We start from the raw sequence: 19,512 nt of genomic DNA, 5'->3' as shown, positions 1-19,512 counted from the left end.
ATGCCATTCATCTCTTTTAGGGTTGATAAAATAAGTATCAGTTAAGCGCTGATGTTGATATAATTAACTTCTCCTTCTCCCCCAAATTGCTGGCCTTGTGCCAAAATTTGAAATCAGTCTTACAGCTGATAATCTGATGATGGCTTTAACCTAGCTCACTTCCTACCATGCCCCAAGCCAGAAATTGTCATTCCATCACAGTTTATTTATTATAATATTTTGGTTCCTTTTTATATAACCACAGGTTGACTCCTGAGTATTACAACGTTGTGGATTTACATGGAATGAAGATCCATGAAGCTGTTGCCATCACAAAACAATGTCTACACGATTATAAAAGAGGTAATACAGTGTTCTTGGTTTTTTTTTTGTTTTTATTATTGTTGTTGCTACTAAGGTGATCGTCAGCAAACCGAGTTAAATGCTTAGTGGTATTTCACCCATTGATATGTTCCGAGTACAAATTCTGCCAAGGTGAACTTTGCTTTCCATCCTTTCGGGGTCGATAAAATAAGTACCAGTTGAACACTGGTGATCTATGTAATCAACTTCCTTCGTCCCCACATACCAGAAATGATTATTATTGTTGCTATAATAAATAAATGCGCCCCTTTAAAGCCTAGCCAGGCTCATGGGCCCGGTTTCAATGGCGTTTGTGTACCCCAGCTGGACGGGACGCCAGTCTATCGCAGCGTTACTCCCAAGAACACAACACGTCGCCCGGTCCAAGAAATGAAACCACAATCTTACGATCATGTTGCTGACACCCTAACCACTAAGCCACACACCTCCACTATTGTTGCTATAGCTATTGTCAATGTTGCTGACGTTGTTGTGACACTTGCCTCTTTAGATGTATATGCTATGATACTACTGCCCTCAGCGAAATCGAAGTAGTCTGCCACAACAGACAGTAGAGCTCAACAATGTTTCTACAGCCGGATGCCTTTCCTGATGCCCACCATCAATTATTTCCAAGTAAGGTAATATTTGCCCTTGAACAGATGTTTTGATGGAAGAGACACTGCTTGTATGACAGTGGCACCCATTTATGACTATCAAACGATGTCAGGGCAAGATCTTGCATTACATCATTAAATGTATTTTAGTTTTGTAAAAAGAAAGTTGGCTGTAGTTTGAGGAAGATTTGGCTGTTGTTTCTAACAGGCTGAGCAACTATCTGAATGGTCCCTCTCTACAGATAATGTTGATGTTGGGTTGTTGCTAATTGTTCTGTAAATTGTTGCTATTTCAGCTTTAGACAATGGTTACATGATGAAGAGAAACCTGACAATAATCACAGGGAAAGGATTGAACAATGTCGCTGGGCGCTCTGTGTTGAAGCCACCGATTCTCTCCTACATCAAGCAAAGTTCATTCCGGTAAGTAGGAAAAAGAAAGAAAATAATTTCTTGTGTCATTAGATATTCCACCCTCTTTGTGCTCTCTTGATTTCATCCTTTCGGGGTTGATAAAATAAGTACCAGTTACACACTGTGAGAAGTCTGTGGGGAAGAATCACTGACAGTATTCTGCCAAGACAAGTTTCTTTTATTTTGAAAGAATGTGGTTGCCAAAGAGTCTGGAAGTGAAGCAGTGAACCAGAGACTGGTCTGTTGGAATCCTTTAACCAATGAATCCAGTCCTTACAGATGCACAATATAAATAAAGGAGTGGATTATCTGCAGCCAGGAATCAAAACCAGCTCAAAGACTCTCTTGGCGCTTTATTTCCTCTTGTTCTGCAGTGCTAAAATGATGGTCTTTTACCAGTTCTCACTTTGGTTGTGGCCATGTTCCTTAGATATACTACTTTGAATAACAACAATTTCAGTTTCCAAATGTCATATATATATTTGCTAAACACGAATTTCGGTTTCTTCTGCAGGTTCCTCGAAGACGATGGTTCCATCAAAGTATTTTTCTGAAATTGCACATTTTGTTTTTTTACCTGCTTTCTTGATGGTTCTGACCTTTACACTTACTTGAAACCCATACTTTTTGATGGTTGAAACCATTGTATTTACCAAAGCTGTTTTCCATGGCTCTACATGGCACTCTGAGGAAACAATTTCTGGCAGTTCTTTTGGAGTTGCTGAATGCGAAACTCACAACAACTGTTTCCTAATGAGTCTTGAACTTCAAACCCACACAAATGTTACACCTGAAGATCCTTATTAAACTCTTGGAAAGTCTCGCTTCTGAGAGTGTTTTTAACAAATTCTTGGTAACTGTCACTTTTTGATAATCCTTGACAAGAAATTCTTGGAAAGAACACCAAACCTTTGGAAGCTTACTCATGATAGACTTAGACACTAAACTCTTGGAAACGGTCACAATTGATAGTTCTCAACATTAAACTCTTGAAAGTCTTTAATCTCAAATTTTGTGAAACTGTTACACCTGATAATTCTTCAACCAAATTCTAGGAATCTGTTGCTTGTGCTTGACCTCAACAGCAAACACTTGGAAATTCTTGTTCTGAGAATTCTAAACAATAAACTTTTGGTAGTTGTCACTTGATAATCCTTGACAACAAATTCATGGAAATTGTCACCTGTGATATTGGACTCGGAAAACCTTTGGAAACTTCAAAATCTCGGAGACTGGCTGCTCTCAAATGTTCCTGACATTCTTGAATGTCTTTGATCTCAGACTTTCGGAAACTATCAATCTCATTGGATTTACAATTCCTGATGATTGTAGAAAAAAGAAAAAAAAAAGAAATCATGGTCCAAGTTAACAAACTCATGGAAAAACCTTTATTGTTGATCATGCTTTAGTCATCAAACATGGAACTGCTTTGCCACTCTTAAAGATCATAGATATTTATTCATCCGGTCAATTAATAGGAAAATTCTTAGTTTTGACAGACCTGCATTATTATTATTATCTATTTAATTAATTTATTTATTTAATTAACTAATTATTCTTCAGGCAGCAAACTAGTAGAATGGTTAGCATTGCCAGACAATATGCTTTGTGGCATTTCTTCTGTCACTCGATTTTTTGAGTTCATATTTCACCAAGGTCAACGTAAATGAGTGACCCCTCCCCTCAAAATTTCAAGCTGTGTGTCTCTAACTGAGGCAGCAAGGCGGCAGAATTGATCGCATTCTGTCCAGCATTATGTTCAGAGTTCAAATGCTGCCAAGGTTGACTTGGCTTGTTATCCCTCCAAGGGTTGATAAAGTACCAGTTGAAGACTGGGGTTGATGTACATCGACTAACCTTAACCCCCCACCCCCTCAAAATTTCAGCTCTTATGCCTATGACAGAAAAAATCATTACTAAGGGAGCAAGCTGGCCAAATTGTTAGGGAACTGGACAAATTGCTTGATGGCATTGAGTTCAAATACTGCCGAAGTCAACTCATCTTTTTGGGGGTCGATAAAATAAGTACCAGTTGAGCACTGGGGGGGGGGGTCAATGTAATAGAATTACCCCTTCCATAAAATTACTGGCCTTGTGCCTATAGTAGAAATAACTTATTAATGTCATGTAACCATCATAGTTCTTTTTAAGTTGCTATGATCTCTATCAGCCGTCACTAGGAAAAACTTTTATAAAATATACTCAAGTGGATGGGTTTTTTTTTTTTGTATGACCATTGAAACCTGATAAATCTATTTTCTTGACAGTGCTTACTTAAGTTACAAACAACAATCACCCAATCAAAACTGTTTGATACCCAGATTTCATAAACAACCCCATATATACATATATATATACATAACATGTTTTTGCAAAGAATACTTCATACTGTTAAAATATTTAAAGAAAGATTTTCTTAAAAGTTATTTACTATTTAAAAATTTTTTTAGAAAAGCTGAATGATGTACACCTTTTTAGAATGTATTTTTTGTATCGTAAGCGCTTTCACTTTGCAAAATGGAACAATGAAAACACTTTTTGCATTATATAAAAACGTCATTCCAAAACGGTTGTCTCATTCTGTTGTTTTGAAAAATTTTTAAATAGTTAACTTTTAGGAAAATCTCTCCCTACATGTGTATATATTATATATATGCACACAAACATGCATACACACACCCACATATTTTGGTATATTTTTCTATGACCATTTCCTTTTTTTACCATTTTTGTTTTGTTTTGCATTGGATCTAAGAACATCATTAAAAGTTCTTTCACCCATGTTGCTTTCTTCCACCTTGTTACATCCAATCCATTTCAAGAATATTTTAGTTCCTTCACTGATTTGTTCCTGTTATTTTTCTCTTAAACCATTATTTCATCTTTCATGCTCACTTATATTGTATATATTTTATAATAATAATGTGGTGCAGAGGGACGACCAAGGAACAGAGTAAAACAGAAAGAAATGCACGTGGTGGACGCATTCGTCATTCAGCAGTTGTTGACCAAACGTCAACACACTTTCACAGTGTTAGCAATATAAGCTGCTAGGGGCAGAAATGTGAATAGAAACGGGGGTGGCGGAATGAGAAGTGCAATAACAAGGAAAAAGATACGAAACAAATAAGCAATCATCATTTAATGTCCGTTTTTCCATGCTGGCTTGGGTTGGACAGTTCAACTGGGGTCTAGAAATCCAGGAGACTGCACCAGGTTTCATTCTGATCTAGCAGTGTTTCTACAGCTGGATGCCCTTCCTAACACCAACCACATCGAGTGTGTAGTGGGTGCTTTTTACGTGCCCCCACTTTACATAATCTACAGAGTATGGTAAACTCTTAACTTTAATATAATGAAAACAATCGTGTGATCCCAGGATGACACAGCGCTGCATGAACACGGTACAGTTCATTATCAGTCGTAGCTACGCAATAGGTACGCGATAAAGCATCAGATGCAACATTAAACTTGCTTTGGCAGTAAATGATATCAAATTTATACTGGGCTTGTTCGATTCGCCAACGCATTATCTTTTCGTTTTTAGGTTTACTGCGCTTTTGACAATCAAACATAAAAGCAACACTGTTTTAATGAGCTATTAGTGTGATGTTGCATCCAAGAAGAAAACGAGACCATTTTCTCATAGATTCCACGATCTCAGAAAAAAGAGGCTACATGCATAATAAACTGTAAATTATTCCAAAAGCCTCTTCTTATTCCAGCAAGGTTTATTTACCAAGGGAGGTCATTCATGTAATACTCCTGCTTACGGGAGATAACTCTCAATGACGTTTAAACATTCGTCAATAAAATAAACTTTTCCGTCGGTATTTGTACGAAATGAATTCTAATCCGAGATTAGTGATCACATATATGATAAATCCCAGAATTTATGGTTTTAGTCTATTTGAGTGTAGAACCCTGTACACGACTCCTTAATATGCTAGAAGTAGTAGTCAAATTTCTCTTAAGCTATAGGAATAAGAAATTGGTTTAATGTAGAGACGTCCGTACATTGTGTCTGGCCTTCACCCACTCACCAAAGAGTCGACCGGGTGGTGGGGGGAATATTTGCAATATGTTTGTTCAACCACACAGCTTAAATAAACAACGAGACGAGTAATCTATCTAGTTGTTTCGATGTGCTAGAACTAGCAGCGAAATAAATCTACCTTAAGTCAGATTGTACCGGGCAGGAAAAATTCGGATGAACACGAAAGCGGCAAAGCAATTTTCTTTAGAAGGGATTTGATGTCGCTAATGTATGAAAAGGTGTAGAAATGTGTGCGAGAGAGAGAGAGATTATTCTGTCCATAAAAACCATTTAAGCACCATGTATATGCGCACAAATGTAAATAACTTCACACAACAGCGTACACCCCACCGCCTCTCCATGTCTCCCCGTCTGCGTGTCTATCTTCAAGCTGCTAGAAATTGCAACCAAATCTCCACATCGTACACACAAATGAAGGACACAGTCAACGCAAAAAGGAAAAGACATTCTACCATCTGTAAAGAAGCCATATGAGATATTTATGGGATAATGATTACGACTCGAACGCTTTGTATCATAGGTCTGTGCCATCAGATCTACTACAGAGCGAAACTGCAACACAGTAATCAAAGACAGAGCTTGTTCATGTGTTTGAAACGTTAGAAATAGCAGTCAACTGCTTCCCAATTTGGACCCGAGTGTATCAGAAAAGAAGGACACTTTGTCCGAAGTAGTTTCTGGTACACAAAAGACCGGATGGTCACTATTTGAGCGCATTTTATAAGTGGTGTGATGATTCGGGGCTAACCAAATACTAAAGTACCACAACTAAAGGAACCTCTACACAGTTGATCTAAAATGTTAAAAAAAGAAACAACAACCCGAAACGCCGAAAGGAAGGATATATTAGACAATGTCGGCCTTGATATACGTAAAGATGAGATGACCATGATTTCATCGAAAGTCAAATCAAGCTAGAAATAAGTTTTCTTCAAATAATACTTCCTACTGTGTTTAAATAATACACTAAAACGCCATTGCCAAATACGCTATCTTTAAGATCGCATGTTCGTATGTGTGTATGTATGTTTGCATAGATTAGCGTACGAAAATAGACATTTGTGTGTTGCTAGATGTTTTATGTGCGTGTATCTATTAGCGAATGAAAATAGCCGCCTGTGTGCTTGCTAGATGAGCTATAAGTAACAACCAAATCTCCTTTAAATCCTACCACTTTGTCTATGTGCGTATATAAGCGCGCACACACATACTATATGATGCAAGATATGTTACAGTTTCGGTCAAAAGAATTCTCTGCAGAATAAGAAAAAATTAAATGATCTCTAGACATCGCTGATCGGATAAGTATAACAGACTCTTTTGTACTGGAGTGTCTGAAAACATGAAAACTGCTCGACAAATCACGGAGCTCCCTGCAGCCCCACCGCAACATAAAACGGATGAAAGTTAAAACGAACAAGCTTTTGTCTCTTCGGATTTATGCCCCTTAGATTGACTTCTTTAATCTTCGTCCAGATTAAAATGAAAGCTATCTCAATGTCTGTGAATATGGAGAGAGAGAGAGAGAGAGATAGAAAGAAATGTGGTTTTAAAACAGTCTTCAGAAGCTCATTTTGCAACCACGTGGCTTCGGGTTCAATCCCACTGCGTGACACTTTGAGAAAGTGTCATTTACTATAGTTTCGGACCGACCAGTGCATTGTAGACTGAAACTGCGAGGAAGCACTCCCACCATCCCTTGTCAACCACTGTGACTTCGTTTAGCTGCTCGTAACTTTGCAGTTCGGCAAAAGACACCAATAGAATAAGCACCTGCCTTGGTACTGGGGTCGATTTGTTCGACTAAACCCGTCAAGGCTGTGCTCCAGTATGGCCGCAGTCCAATGGCGGAAACAAGTAAAAGCCATAAGACAAAAGAGATGTGTAGATGATCCGAGAGAGACGTTGCTATTGTTGCTAGATCTAGTGGAAACAGCAGCTAAACCTCCCTCCAATCATGCCCTACAGCTTCATGTATGTTTGAGCCAGCAAGACTAACCCTGGAGCACTGACAAGGTAGTAATAGCAGCTAAATCTTATACAATAGCTACAGCCGGTATAAATAACAGTCAAATCTCCCTTACTGTCACACACAATATATATATAGTTGGAATTTACAGACAAACAAAAGACGAGGACAAATGTATGATGAACAAGCAGGTGCATTAGTTTGACGCTCGGGAAAGCGAAGAAGTCTTTTACATTTCGAGCCTACGCTCTTCAACAGAAAGGAATGAGGAAAAAAAAAAAACCCAAAAACTTGTGGATTTAGAGATCAAGCATGGCGACTGGTTAGAAAAAAAATGATTTGACAGCAGAGGTAGAAAGAAGGGGAGATAATAAAGTATTGGTAATTGCAAAACGAAGGTGCGCGTGAGTCAACGAGGGAGCTTCTCCATAGTTGCTGACCAGCCATTAATAGCTGCTTCCTGTCTGAAATTACACTTTAATGGCTTATGAGTGTACATGTATGTATGAGCCAGCAAAAAAAGATAAACCTCTACCCGGTAGGTAGAGCTGGTAGAAATGGCAACCAAATCTGCCTCACATCACGCCTACTTTCTTGTCTATGTATATAGGAGGTGGTAATGAAAAGCTCCCGGACTAGTTCTATAGCGATTAGTTCTTCGTGCGCAGTGAGATCTGGCAGTGATCTTCATGGTCTTCAATGTCTATGGTGAGATAAATATTGTTTTGTAGTTATATGTTACGTTACTTTCCATCAACCAAATTATCAGATTCCGAGGAAAACAAGCATAAATCCAATATTGATATTGCAACATCAACAATAACAACCAACAACAATAGCAGAGTCAAGGCGACTTTCATGGTCCTCAGAGTATTAACGAAAAAAAACCCAGCAAAAATAATCTAATTTGAATGATTGTGGTAGACAAAGGAAAAAGAAAATAATAGAAATACAGTAGAACCTCGGTTTTCGAAGAACTCTGATCACAAATAAATCGCGCTTTATATATATATATATATATATATATATATATATATATATATATACGAATATAAAGCGTGATTTATTCGTGATCAGAGGCGTTCGAAAGCCGAGGTTCTACTGTAAACTTGAAGACGACTATCACAAAGTAGTGAATGATGTTTTTAGGTTGAAAGAAAAGAAAGGAAAATACAAAGATACAAAGAATAGTTAAGACACTTATCTTTTTATGAGTTTGGTCAGCTTCTTTGAATTATCTCTTATCTCCATCATTTATTATGCTTTCCGGCCACTTGGTTTTTAGTGACCTCTATGAACTCTACTAGTCATCAATTTCTAAGTTACAGGCCAGCTTCCTTGCACATATTTTATATGTTATCTTCCAATTTACTATTTTTTTTCTTTTACTCTTTCAAATACAATTATCTCATCTTGTATCCTTTCAAACTCATAATTCAATACAGATATTAATATATGCATTAACTGTCTCTCTACCCACTCCATCTGTGTCTGTCCGCGTCTCTCTCCATCTGTGTCTGTCTGTCTGTCTGTCTGTCCGTCTCTCTCCATCTGTGTCTGTCTGTCTGTCTGTCTGTCTGTCCGTCTCTCTCCATCTGTGTCTGTCTGTCTGTCTGTCTGTCTGTCCGTCTCTCTCCATCTGTGTCTGTCTGTCTGTCTGTCTGCCCGTCTCTCTCCATCTGTGTCTGTCTGTCTGTCTGTCTGCCCGTCTCTCTCCATCTGTGTCTGTCTGTCTGTCTGCCCGTCTCTCTCCATCTGTGTCTGTCTGTCTGTCTGTCTGCCCGTCTCTCTCCATCTGTGTCTGTCTGTCTGTCTGTCTGCCCGTCTCTCTCCATCTGTGTCTGTCTGTCTGTCTGCCCGTCTCTCTCCATTTGTGTCTGTCTGTCTGTATGCCCGTCTCTCTCCATCTGTGTCTGTCTCTCCGTCTGTCCCTCCGTCTGTAGTGGTTAGGCTGTTGTACTCACGATCGCTAGATCGAGGGTTCGATTCCCAGACCAGGTGGCTTTGTGTTCTTGAGCAAAACAATACATTTCACGTTGCTCCAGTACCCCTTTCAATCAGGGGGAATGTTGGCCTGCTCGTCTAGCCAGCGGATTGGCATCATTCGAAGAATAAAACAATGCAAAGCGCATTGTGTCCAGCGATATTTAACAACTATTGAGAGTCTGGTCGATCACGTGATTGTATATATATTAGTTGAAATTTACAGAAAAACAAAAAACAAAGACAGGTGTATAAACAACAAGCAGGTGTATTAGTTTGATACTCGGGAAAGTAAGAAAGTCTTCTACGTTTCGAGCCTACGCTCTTCAGCGGAAAGGAACACAAGGAAATAAACAGAGAGAGAATAAAAATAACTTGTGTGGATTTAGCGATAACGTACGGAGTAAGAAAAAAAGAAAGATAAAAAAAGTTCAAAAAGGTTCAAACGTCCTGGTGTATTGGAGCAATTTCTCATCATCGGAAGAGTCCAGTGAGTATATCCAGCGGTAATCCGGATGGAGTGCTGGTATGTAGATGAGGAGAGGTGCAGAAAGTTTAGGTAGTAGTAAGTCCAAAGTGTAGGAGGTTAAAGCGGGATAAAACTGGTACGACCACGTGAGCGTACAATATATAGTTGAAATTTACAGAAAAACAAAAGACGAAGACAAGTGTATAAACAACAAGCAGCTGTATTATACATATATATGCCATTTCTAGCAGACGAGGTGTCCAGTACGGGAGAGAGGCAGAAGCAGCCCGAAACCAGGCTGGTCTGCTGGTCCCGTCGCTACAAGGTAGTAGGGATTCGCTACCCTGCTCGCAATATATCGGATGCAGGTGTGCATCGTTAACCAGCTACATATGTCTCCCAGCGTTAAAAAATCGCAGTAAAGTCCATTCGAACGGAACAGCCATGTTGAAAGGGCTACAAACATTACTTGCTAGTACAATTAGAGATTTCAGAACTAGCTTTTTTGCTCCTTATATATAACTTCCTATAAATACATTCTTTTCTACTCTTGGCACCAGGCCCGACATTTTTGGGAAGGAGTGCCAGTCGATTAGATCGTCCCCAGTACGCAACTAGTACGTAGTTTATCGACCCTGAAAGGAGGAAAGACAAAGTCGACCTCGGTAGAATTTGAACTCAGAACGTAGACAGACAAAACATCGCTACATTCACACATTTCCTTACGAATACAAAGTGCGACACACACACACACACACACACACACACACACACACACACACACACACACACACACTCTCTCTCTCATTATCACATACACACCGCAAACTTTCACGTCTCACACACACAGATATAGTGTCCAATCAAACCATCCTATTATTCTTCATCCCAGATATCTGTCATCACCACCGCTACCATCACCAAAACCACTATTACTATTACCACCACCATTACTACCCATCCATTGAATAATATCCCTAATCTGTGTTAATCCACCTACATTCTCTCATTCACTGGATTTCCTCGATCACAGACGATCAGAAGCATTGAAACATTTCATAAAAATTTTCTTTTTAATTTCCTCCACTTTTAACAACACCTCAATCTCTTTACTTTCTCTCTCTCCGTTACATGTGTGTGTGTGTTCGTCTGTGCGTATCTTAGCTATATAGGTGGATATTCACTTCACATGCTTCAATCGAAAACTCTGAAGGGTGAAAAGCTAAGTATGTTTCCATAATGAACTCCTCGTCTGAGAATGGTTCGTCTAGGTTTTGCTAGAAAAAAAGATTAGTTGCTATTCATACATCTCTGCAGCAAACAATAGTTACGCCACGTTTCTAAATAATACACACATATAGATTTATCCTTTATTATTTTCAAGCTCCATTTGTTTCCTGGACAACAGGGAGTGTTTGTATGTGTGTGTGTATGTGTGTACGTACAAGATTTTCGGGCTAAATTTTACAGTTTATATAAAAGGAAAAGAAAACACAAAAAAATGAAAAAAAAAAAATATCAGCCAGAATAATTGGCATTCCGTCGGTTACGACGACGAGGGTTCTAGTTTATCTGTTCAATGGAACAGACTGCTCGTGAAATTCACGTACATGTGGTTGAGCACACCACAGACACACGTACCCTTAACATAGCTCTCAGGGAGATTAAATGTGACACAGTGTGTGACAAGGTTGGCCCTTGGTTGATAAATATGCGCTTCTCCCTCTGTGTGTGTGTGTGTGTGTGTGCATGTGTGTGTGCGTGAATGTGTGTATATCTGGATGTGTGTGTGCGTGTTACACACACATACGACAGGCTTCTACATAGTTTCCATCTACCAAATTCCGTCACATTGGCATTGATCGATTCGAATGGCATGACGACGACAAGAGATATTCGACACACGATCGTAAGGTCGAGAGTTCGATAACCGGCGGCGCTCCAACTGCTTGAGCAGGATAGTTTATTTCACGTTGCTTCCGTGCACTTAACTGGGAAACATGAGTTGTACCTGTAATTCAAGGGGGACCAACCTTGTCACATCTTGTGTCACCCAGGATCTCCCTGAGAACTACATTAAGAATAAACGTGTCTGTGGAGTGCTCAGCCACTTGCACGTTAATTTCACGAGCAGGCTGTTCCATTGACCGGGCCAACCGGAACACTAGTTGTCGCAATCGACAGCGTGCCAATTATACATACACACATACATACATACATACATACATACACACACACACACACACACACTATATATATATATATATATATATATATATATGCAAAGTTTAGGTTAGTTAAAATGTCTGACATATTTCAATTGCTAAAAGACAAACTCACCGCAGTTATCGGAGATAACATTTTCTCTTATGGTAAGCAGATGTAAAAACACCATATCATTTCAGTGTCTTCATCTGTCAGGATACCCATACATCTATGTTTCTAGCTCCTTGGCTTTTATCAATGGGAAATACCCAAGAGAGGCAACTCTGACACTTTGCTTATGCCATATATATGTATATGTTATAGTTTTACAAGGAAAAGTTTGACAGTGACTTCTCAGGTTCAATTTTACTCGCTTTCACCAGATTGTCTGATGAAGACAAACAAACAAACTCGGAAGTAACTTTCAATCTCTATTTTTCTTCTTTGGGTTAAAGTTAATAAAAATGTACCCTACTAAAAGTATGAAATAATCCTTGAATTTGATATTAATTTTGGTTTTAGATGTAACTTGACATACAACAAATATGAATGTGTGTGTGTGTATTTGTTTATACCCAAGAGGTTTTAAAGTTACGGCGACCAGACATCATCTCGCATGTAAGACAAACAATTCTTAAACAACCTATAACAATCAATATGAAAACCAGACGTGGCAACCGTGCGTGATATAAATTATAAAACGAGACGAAGTTCAGCGCGAAAATTACCATTTTCTTTACAATGAACTGAATTATGGGAATTTTTTTTTTCAATCTCGGGACAAACACGCCAAGTTCTTTGGTCAAGCACAAAGCAAAGAATGGTGAAAGTGAGTAAACAAGTCAAATTAATTAATGGAAAGATCTATAGTTTTTCTGACTAATCATCATTATCATCATCGTCTAGTTTTTGCAGCAGCTGCAGTAGTAGTGTGGCATCAAGTCAACGCTGACTAAGCAAGCTTGTGACTAGAGACAATCCAAATGTGACCATTCCATATTTTGTTTTCAGCGAAGTTCTTTTATTTTACGCGACGCATCACCTTGAATGGTTTTAATCGGGCAAATCGATCCCAGAACTTATTTTTATGGGGATGCAAACACACCAACACCGGTTGTCAAACACAAAGACATACACAATATATATATACACACACATACAACTGGCTTCTTTCAATTTCCGTCTACTAAATCCATTGACAAGGCTTTGGTCGGCCTGAGGCTGTAGTAGAAAACACTTGCCCGAGTTGCTATGCTGTGGGATTGAACCCAGAACCATGTGGATGGGAAGCAAACGTTTTACCACACATCCATACCTGCGCCTATGTAAATAATTTTGTTTTTTCTTTTAGTCCAATATTTAGAGGATCCATTGCAATACTCTTATTACTCTAGGTACTCGTACTCCTATGACGACATTATCCAATGTGGCATGAAACGTTGGGACATGTCGGCCGATGCTTTTCAAACCATTTAGCATATAGACATATTCGGCCTTGTTCGGTACGTGGTATTGAAAAGTCACTGCAACGACGAAACATCGATATCTGTCGCTCCGAGAAGGAACCTGATGTGAGCTGTCTCGCTTGCCTATGACTTACTTTCCTCTAGGTCAGGCATGTTTTCACGGAAGGCTGGAAACGAAGAATATCGCTTGTATAACGGTAACACTCGCTTACAACTATCACACGATGTCGAGACAAGGACACACACACGGTGATATTATTTCAGTACCTCCTCAACCACATCTACTCACAAGAATTTGATCGGGCCAGGGTTATAGAAGAAAACATTTGCCCAAAGTTCCACGAACGGCTGAATCCGAAACCACGTAGTTGGAAGTAAACTTCTTAACCATACATCCATCCTCCGCGTACACACACACACACACACACACACACAGAACAATCTTCTGCAAGAAATAGTGGCAGCAATGAAAAATTAACGAGAAACTCTTACAAGAAGATACAATCATCAAGCAGTGAACGAGTGTGTGTGTGTGTGTTAGTGGAGAAGATTTTGATGCAAGTGTAGAATATATATAGAGACTAATTTAGTGCTGGTCAGATAGAATTCTTGAATTCCAATTTCTTATTCAGGGTAAAGCATTCCTGAAATAAATGAGTCAGCTAGACGGAAGACAAAGATTAAGCGTATGCCAAAGAAGAAAAATGGACAAACAATTATCTTTGTAAGGAAATTATTTATATGAGATTTTACATATAACGTAGGCACATCAATACGTCTGGCGCCAATAAATGGCTAGGTACGGCAACAGAATTCACACTGAGGTAAACAACAATTAAGTAATCCCGTGTTTGTAGGATATTGAAGATACGTGAGTTCCAAATCGAATACAAACTGTAGATCCGACACTGGGGTTCGTTCCAGTTGTAGACACAAGTATAAAAAAGAGAACAACTGTTGCAAAATTTAAACGCTGTGCTCTCTCTCTCTCTCTCTCTCTCTCTCTCTCTCTCTCTCTCTCTCTCTCTCTGTATATATATATATATATATATATATATATATATATATATATATATAACCCATATATATATATATATATATATATATATATATAATTTCAATACGGAGCAGATAATTCACAAGAAAAAAAAATAATTCACGGAAAATAATTTGCGAAGATATCATTGACTCTTATTATCTAGTGTAACAATTTAAAAATGATAAGAACAGAATAATATAGGCGGTTGCAGGCCTCCCACAAAAGCGTTAAATGGCTGAAGGATTAAAATTAATCAAATGATATACTAAGTATGTCAACCTGCTGGAAATAACAGTCAAAACTCTTATTTAAATCGCCAAAATACATTGATAGCTACACGGACGGTTGATTTCTGTAGTTCTTATCAATGTAATTTGGCTGTTATTTCCAGCAGGTAGACATACTTACTATATCCTTTGATAAATTTTTATATATTTTTATATATATATATATATGTATATATATATATAATTTCGCCTGTGGGTGAGCAGAGCCTTCAGGCAAATTAATACTTGTCTACCATAACTTACCTGAAGACCCCGTGTATCCACAGGAGAGACTCAGAATAGCATGAGACTGACTCGATCAAAATGATATTATTAATCTCTACTGTAGGCGTAGGAGTGGCTGTGTGGTAAGTAGCTTGCTTACCAACCACATGGCTCCAGGTTCAGTCCCACTGCGTGGCACCTTAGGCAAGTGTCTTCTACTATAGCCTCAGGCCGACCAAAGCCTTGTGAGTGGATTTGGTAGACGGAAACTGAAAGAAGCCCGTCATATATATGTATATATATGTGTGTGTGTGTGTGTGTGTGTGTGTGTGTGTGTGTGTGTCCACAACATCGCTTGACAACCGATGCTGGAGTGTTTACGTCCCCATAACTTAGCGGTTCGGCAAAACAGACGATAGAATAAGTACTAGGCTTACAAAGAATAAGTCCTGGGGTCGATTTGCTCGACTAAAGGCGGTGCTCCAGCATGGCCACAGTCAAATGACTAAAACAAGTAAAAGAGTAAAAGAGTAAAGAGTATGGTATTGAATTCTTTTTTTTTTTTTGGCGTTAGTTGACATTAAATTTGTGTCTATATGTGTGTGTGTGTGTGTGTGTTATGTTGTGTCATGGAAAGTAGGATCTTTATTTCATTAACGGTCCCTGAAGCTACTATGACCTTCATTGTTAGAGGGGCAAAAAAAAAAAAGTAAAAAACAATTTCCTGTTTGGACAGAAACAAATGTTTATATTTCGTCTAATGGGAACCATCAAACCCAAAATAGAGCAAGTCCTTGCGCTAATAATTATACTATTTAGCAAAGGAAAAAAACACGAGAACATTACAATAAATCTTAATGAAGAATATATTTGCACGCAAAACTTAATAAAATGATTGAGACGAAGAAAAAAATATAGAAATAACGATAGTTATGAAACAATGCTATAGAAAATAGTAATTTAATTATTTATTACGAGACACTGATTTCTATAGCTATATATTTTTTTAATCAAGAAGTTTATCATTGTCCCATTTTCAGAGTTGAACGGATATATATACACCCACCCACACACCATGTACCCACTCACACACGCAATATTCATATACACGACTATCCTACGTGTCTATCTTTATATTATTGGCGATGTGAATGACGGAACGACGGGTAAGCAATCCGGAACTGAAACCAAGTGGAAGGAAAACGCGGCTCATCAGTAGACAACTTGTGGCTTAGTGGTTAGGGTGTTGGAGAACATATTCTTTGTGGTAAGAAGATTTGGCATCTTCTAGCATATTAAGAATCCACCTTGGTGGCTGTTCCTCTTATTTCTATATGTAATATAATTCACAGTCTTCGGATATCTTTTTTTAAGTATGCTAGGCCACTGGTTTAAACTGATATTAATTAATAATATTAATTTCTACCCTCATGATATATATATATATATTACTATGAGGATACGTTTTCTCCTAACGCGTCTTTGCACACAAATTTTGCTAACATTAGTAAAGTTGTTATATATATATATATATATATATGACTCCCTTATCCGTTTGCTTTGGCCTATATTATAAATAAGGTTGTATTTCAGAATAATCGTCCTTATTCGACCTGTGAGATCTCGTCTTTAGTTAAGTGTGTACCGCAAAGTCAAGTGGATCCGAACCATCTCTGTTCTGATGTCTCAAGTCAAAGAAAGAACGCTTCTAAGTAATCACTTAAACAGCTAGAAACAGCAACTTCAACAACAAATGTAATAACAACAAGAATGACAATACCATGGCCTTCTGCTGCACGGCGTTCCCCAACCCTTCTCTACGCAGTCTATTAGTAATTGAGTTGTGTAACTCGTATTAATTGCAATAGTTAATAGTTTAATTAATCTAATTAACAACTTTCACCGAAAGTTCGTTCATGTTGTGCTTGTCATTGTTTTTCTCTCATGTCTTCGGAATCATAGACATTAGTCGCCAAACAACTATTTCTACTGGTCCAGCCAGCATCACAGAATTGAATAAGAACGTCTCTGAAGAATAGTCTGTCTAAATATAGACTTTACTAAATCTTTGATGGATTAAAATATGCCGTGTTTCGCCTTGAAGCAGACGGAGTGAAATGAAGACATTTCACTTTCTAGAGACAATACTGGAATATTGTAAAGAAGCTGGACGCAGGTGTGAACTAGTGGTTAAGAGGTTCGGTTCGTGATGCAGATGTGAGTGAGTGGTTAAGAGGTTGCAGGTCTGATTTCAAAGCAAAGCATCTTGAGTATCTTTTTATCACAGCTATGAGTCATCTCAAGCCTTATCAATGGAACTGGGGAGATTAAAACTGTATGGAAGTCTCCCAGAAGGAATTTTATTGTATTTGAAAGAGCAAAGCCTTGTAACGATGATTTGGCCTTGAGGATTAAGCTAAGCGCACAAATACAAAATACTCAGCCACTTACATGAGCTCGTAGCTCAGTTAATTGAGCAGGAAAACTCATTGCCGACACATCACACTGGGTTTATGCTTGTCCACTGAATAGATAACATCGTTTCCTGCATTTGTTGGGACTTTGATGACCGCCCAAGCTGGCAACCTGTGTGTATCTATATTTCAGTAGGCGTCTCCTACAAAACAAATGGATTTTGGTTCACCATAGTCACCTATGTTAGTTAAACCAATTAGTAATTAGGAACTTTGGTCCATCGTATATTTTACCAAATCAGAATCCTATAGTCAGTGTAAACTTGATTTGACACTCAAAGAAAAATAAATACACGAAAAAAACCCCCCAAAAATATACAGCACAAACTCTTTCGCTCTCTTTTGGCTCAATCATTTGACACCAGACAAATCTCCATCTTCTACTGTTGATAGTTATAGCTAAGTTGTCTTAATCATCCCCTTTCTCTCTCTCCCTCTCTCTCTCTCATTCGGTTAGCGGTCAACATCGGTTATCTTAATCACGAAGTACTTTAATCTGAACGAGAAATCACTTAGAAACACTTCTGCCAATTTAGTAACACGCAAGTTATTTTCATTGAGTCACCGTTGCTGTCAATTATCTTATACTACACCTTTTGATTCTTCAACACACAAGATTTCTGTTGACACGAACATTTGCAACATACATTATTCAAATGATTTTCGAAAACACAAACACCCACGCACACACACACAAAAAAACATACTCAAATATTCACATACACATAAAATATACATACATAAAATATGCACGCACACATATATAAACATATACACACACATACAAACATATCCACACATGCATACAAATATACATACTTATCCACAGACGCCTGCAAATACACACACACACACAGCAAGCCTGCATGTATGCACCAATACATATATACAGAGGCATACATATACATATATACATATGTATATATATGTACATCTATACAGACGCATGCAAATATACACACACACACACACACACACACACTCACGCCTGCAAACATACACACACATGCATATTTGCACATACGCAACATGCCTGCATGTATGCACCAATACATATATACATAAATACAGACACACACACACACATATAAAAACCATTCTATAGCATAACTTGACCGACTAACTTACCTTTTATCCTCTACTCGTTTCAGATATTGGGCCGCGGATTATTCTGGAGCACGTCTCTTATTGCTGAACAGCTAAGTTACGTGGACGTAAACAAACCAACACCGGCTATCAAGCGGCAGTAGGGGAAGAAACACAAAGAAATACACACACACGAGTTTTTTTCAGTTTCCGCCAGCTAAATCCCCACTCCCACCAAAAAGCAAGAAGAAAAACAAAACTAAATTCCCATCTAGTTTTTATCTGGCAAAAATCCACAATTTGGAGTTGGACGAAACCCTTTCAATTTACCTCAAGACAAAGCAACAACAGTTTCTAATTTAGATATAAGGATGGCAACTTTGAGATGGATGTTTAATCGATAACATTTACCTCTATGCTGGATTGGTACTTTATTTTATCGACTCCGGTAGACGAAACGCAAAGTTAACCCCGGGCTGGATATTTCATCCGGAAACCCCCCCTCCCAGCAACTTTTGATCGATGAATGCTCATCAGGTACTGTTCAGATAAATGTTTATCTGCCATTATTGACCTCAACTGTATATTTTTCCCCTTCTCATAGTATAGAAGGCCCTCAACATTATACAGGTAATATCAATACAACACGGATTGGCGGTTAAACAGGAAGTCTAAACAGTATGTTTGAACAAGTCCTTACGTCCGTCTTCGCATCCATCAAATTTTTATTCCTTTCCTGACTAGAAAAGTAAACGAGACGATTGATTCAGCGCCCAAGTTTTCTATTTCGTGTAGTTTAACGATTTTCACAATCTGTTTCATTAATTCTTCCTTTGTGAGCTTCGCCATTTGCAGTGGATGAAGTGAAAAAATATTAAAAGTTTGTATATATATATTTAG

General features: G+C 38.3%; 1 protein-coding gene and 1 long non-coding RNA gene across 4 annotated transcripts in view; one reads left to right on the top strand and one right to left on the bottom strand.

Annotated features, from left to right (window-relative positions):
* Window positions 1-4,155, top strand: part of LOC106869269 (uncharacterized) — a 49,152-nt gene extending 44,997 nt beyond the window's left edge. For all 3 annotated transcript variants that reach the window (XM_089361451.1, XM_014914936.3, XM_014914937.3), the window contains 3 exons: window positions 245-342; window positions 1,256-1,382; window positions 1,888-4,155. In XM_089361451.1, the coding sequence (XP_089217577.1) occupies window positions 245-342; window positions 1,256-1,382; window positions 1,888-1,927 (265 nt within the window). In that variant the 3' untranslated portion in view covers window positions 1,928-4,155. The remainder of the gene's footprint in view (window positions 1-244; window positions 343-1,255; window positions 1,383-1,887) is intronic.
* Window positions 1-19,512, bottom strand: part of LOC128249262 (uncharacterized) — a 39,170-nt gene that overhangs the window by 5,257 nt on the left and 14,401 nt on the right. The gene's annotated exons all lie outside the window — the stretch shown is intronic.

This window comes from Octopus bimaculoides, chromosome 13 (assembly GCF_046866305.1).
Source record: "Octopus bimaculoides isolate indiv1 chromosome 13, ASM4686630v1, whole genome shotgun sequence".
Taxonomy (NCBI): Eukaryota; Metazoa; Mollusca; class Cephalopoda; order Octopoda; family Octopodidae; genus Octopus; species Octopus bimaculoides.
Note: the sequence above shows the minus strand (reverse complement) of the source record. Positions and strands in the feature narration are given on the sequence as shown.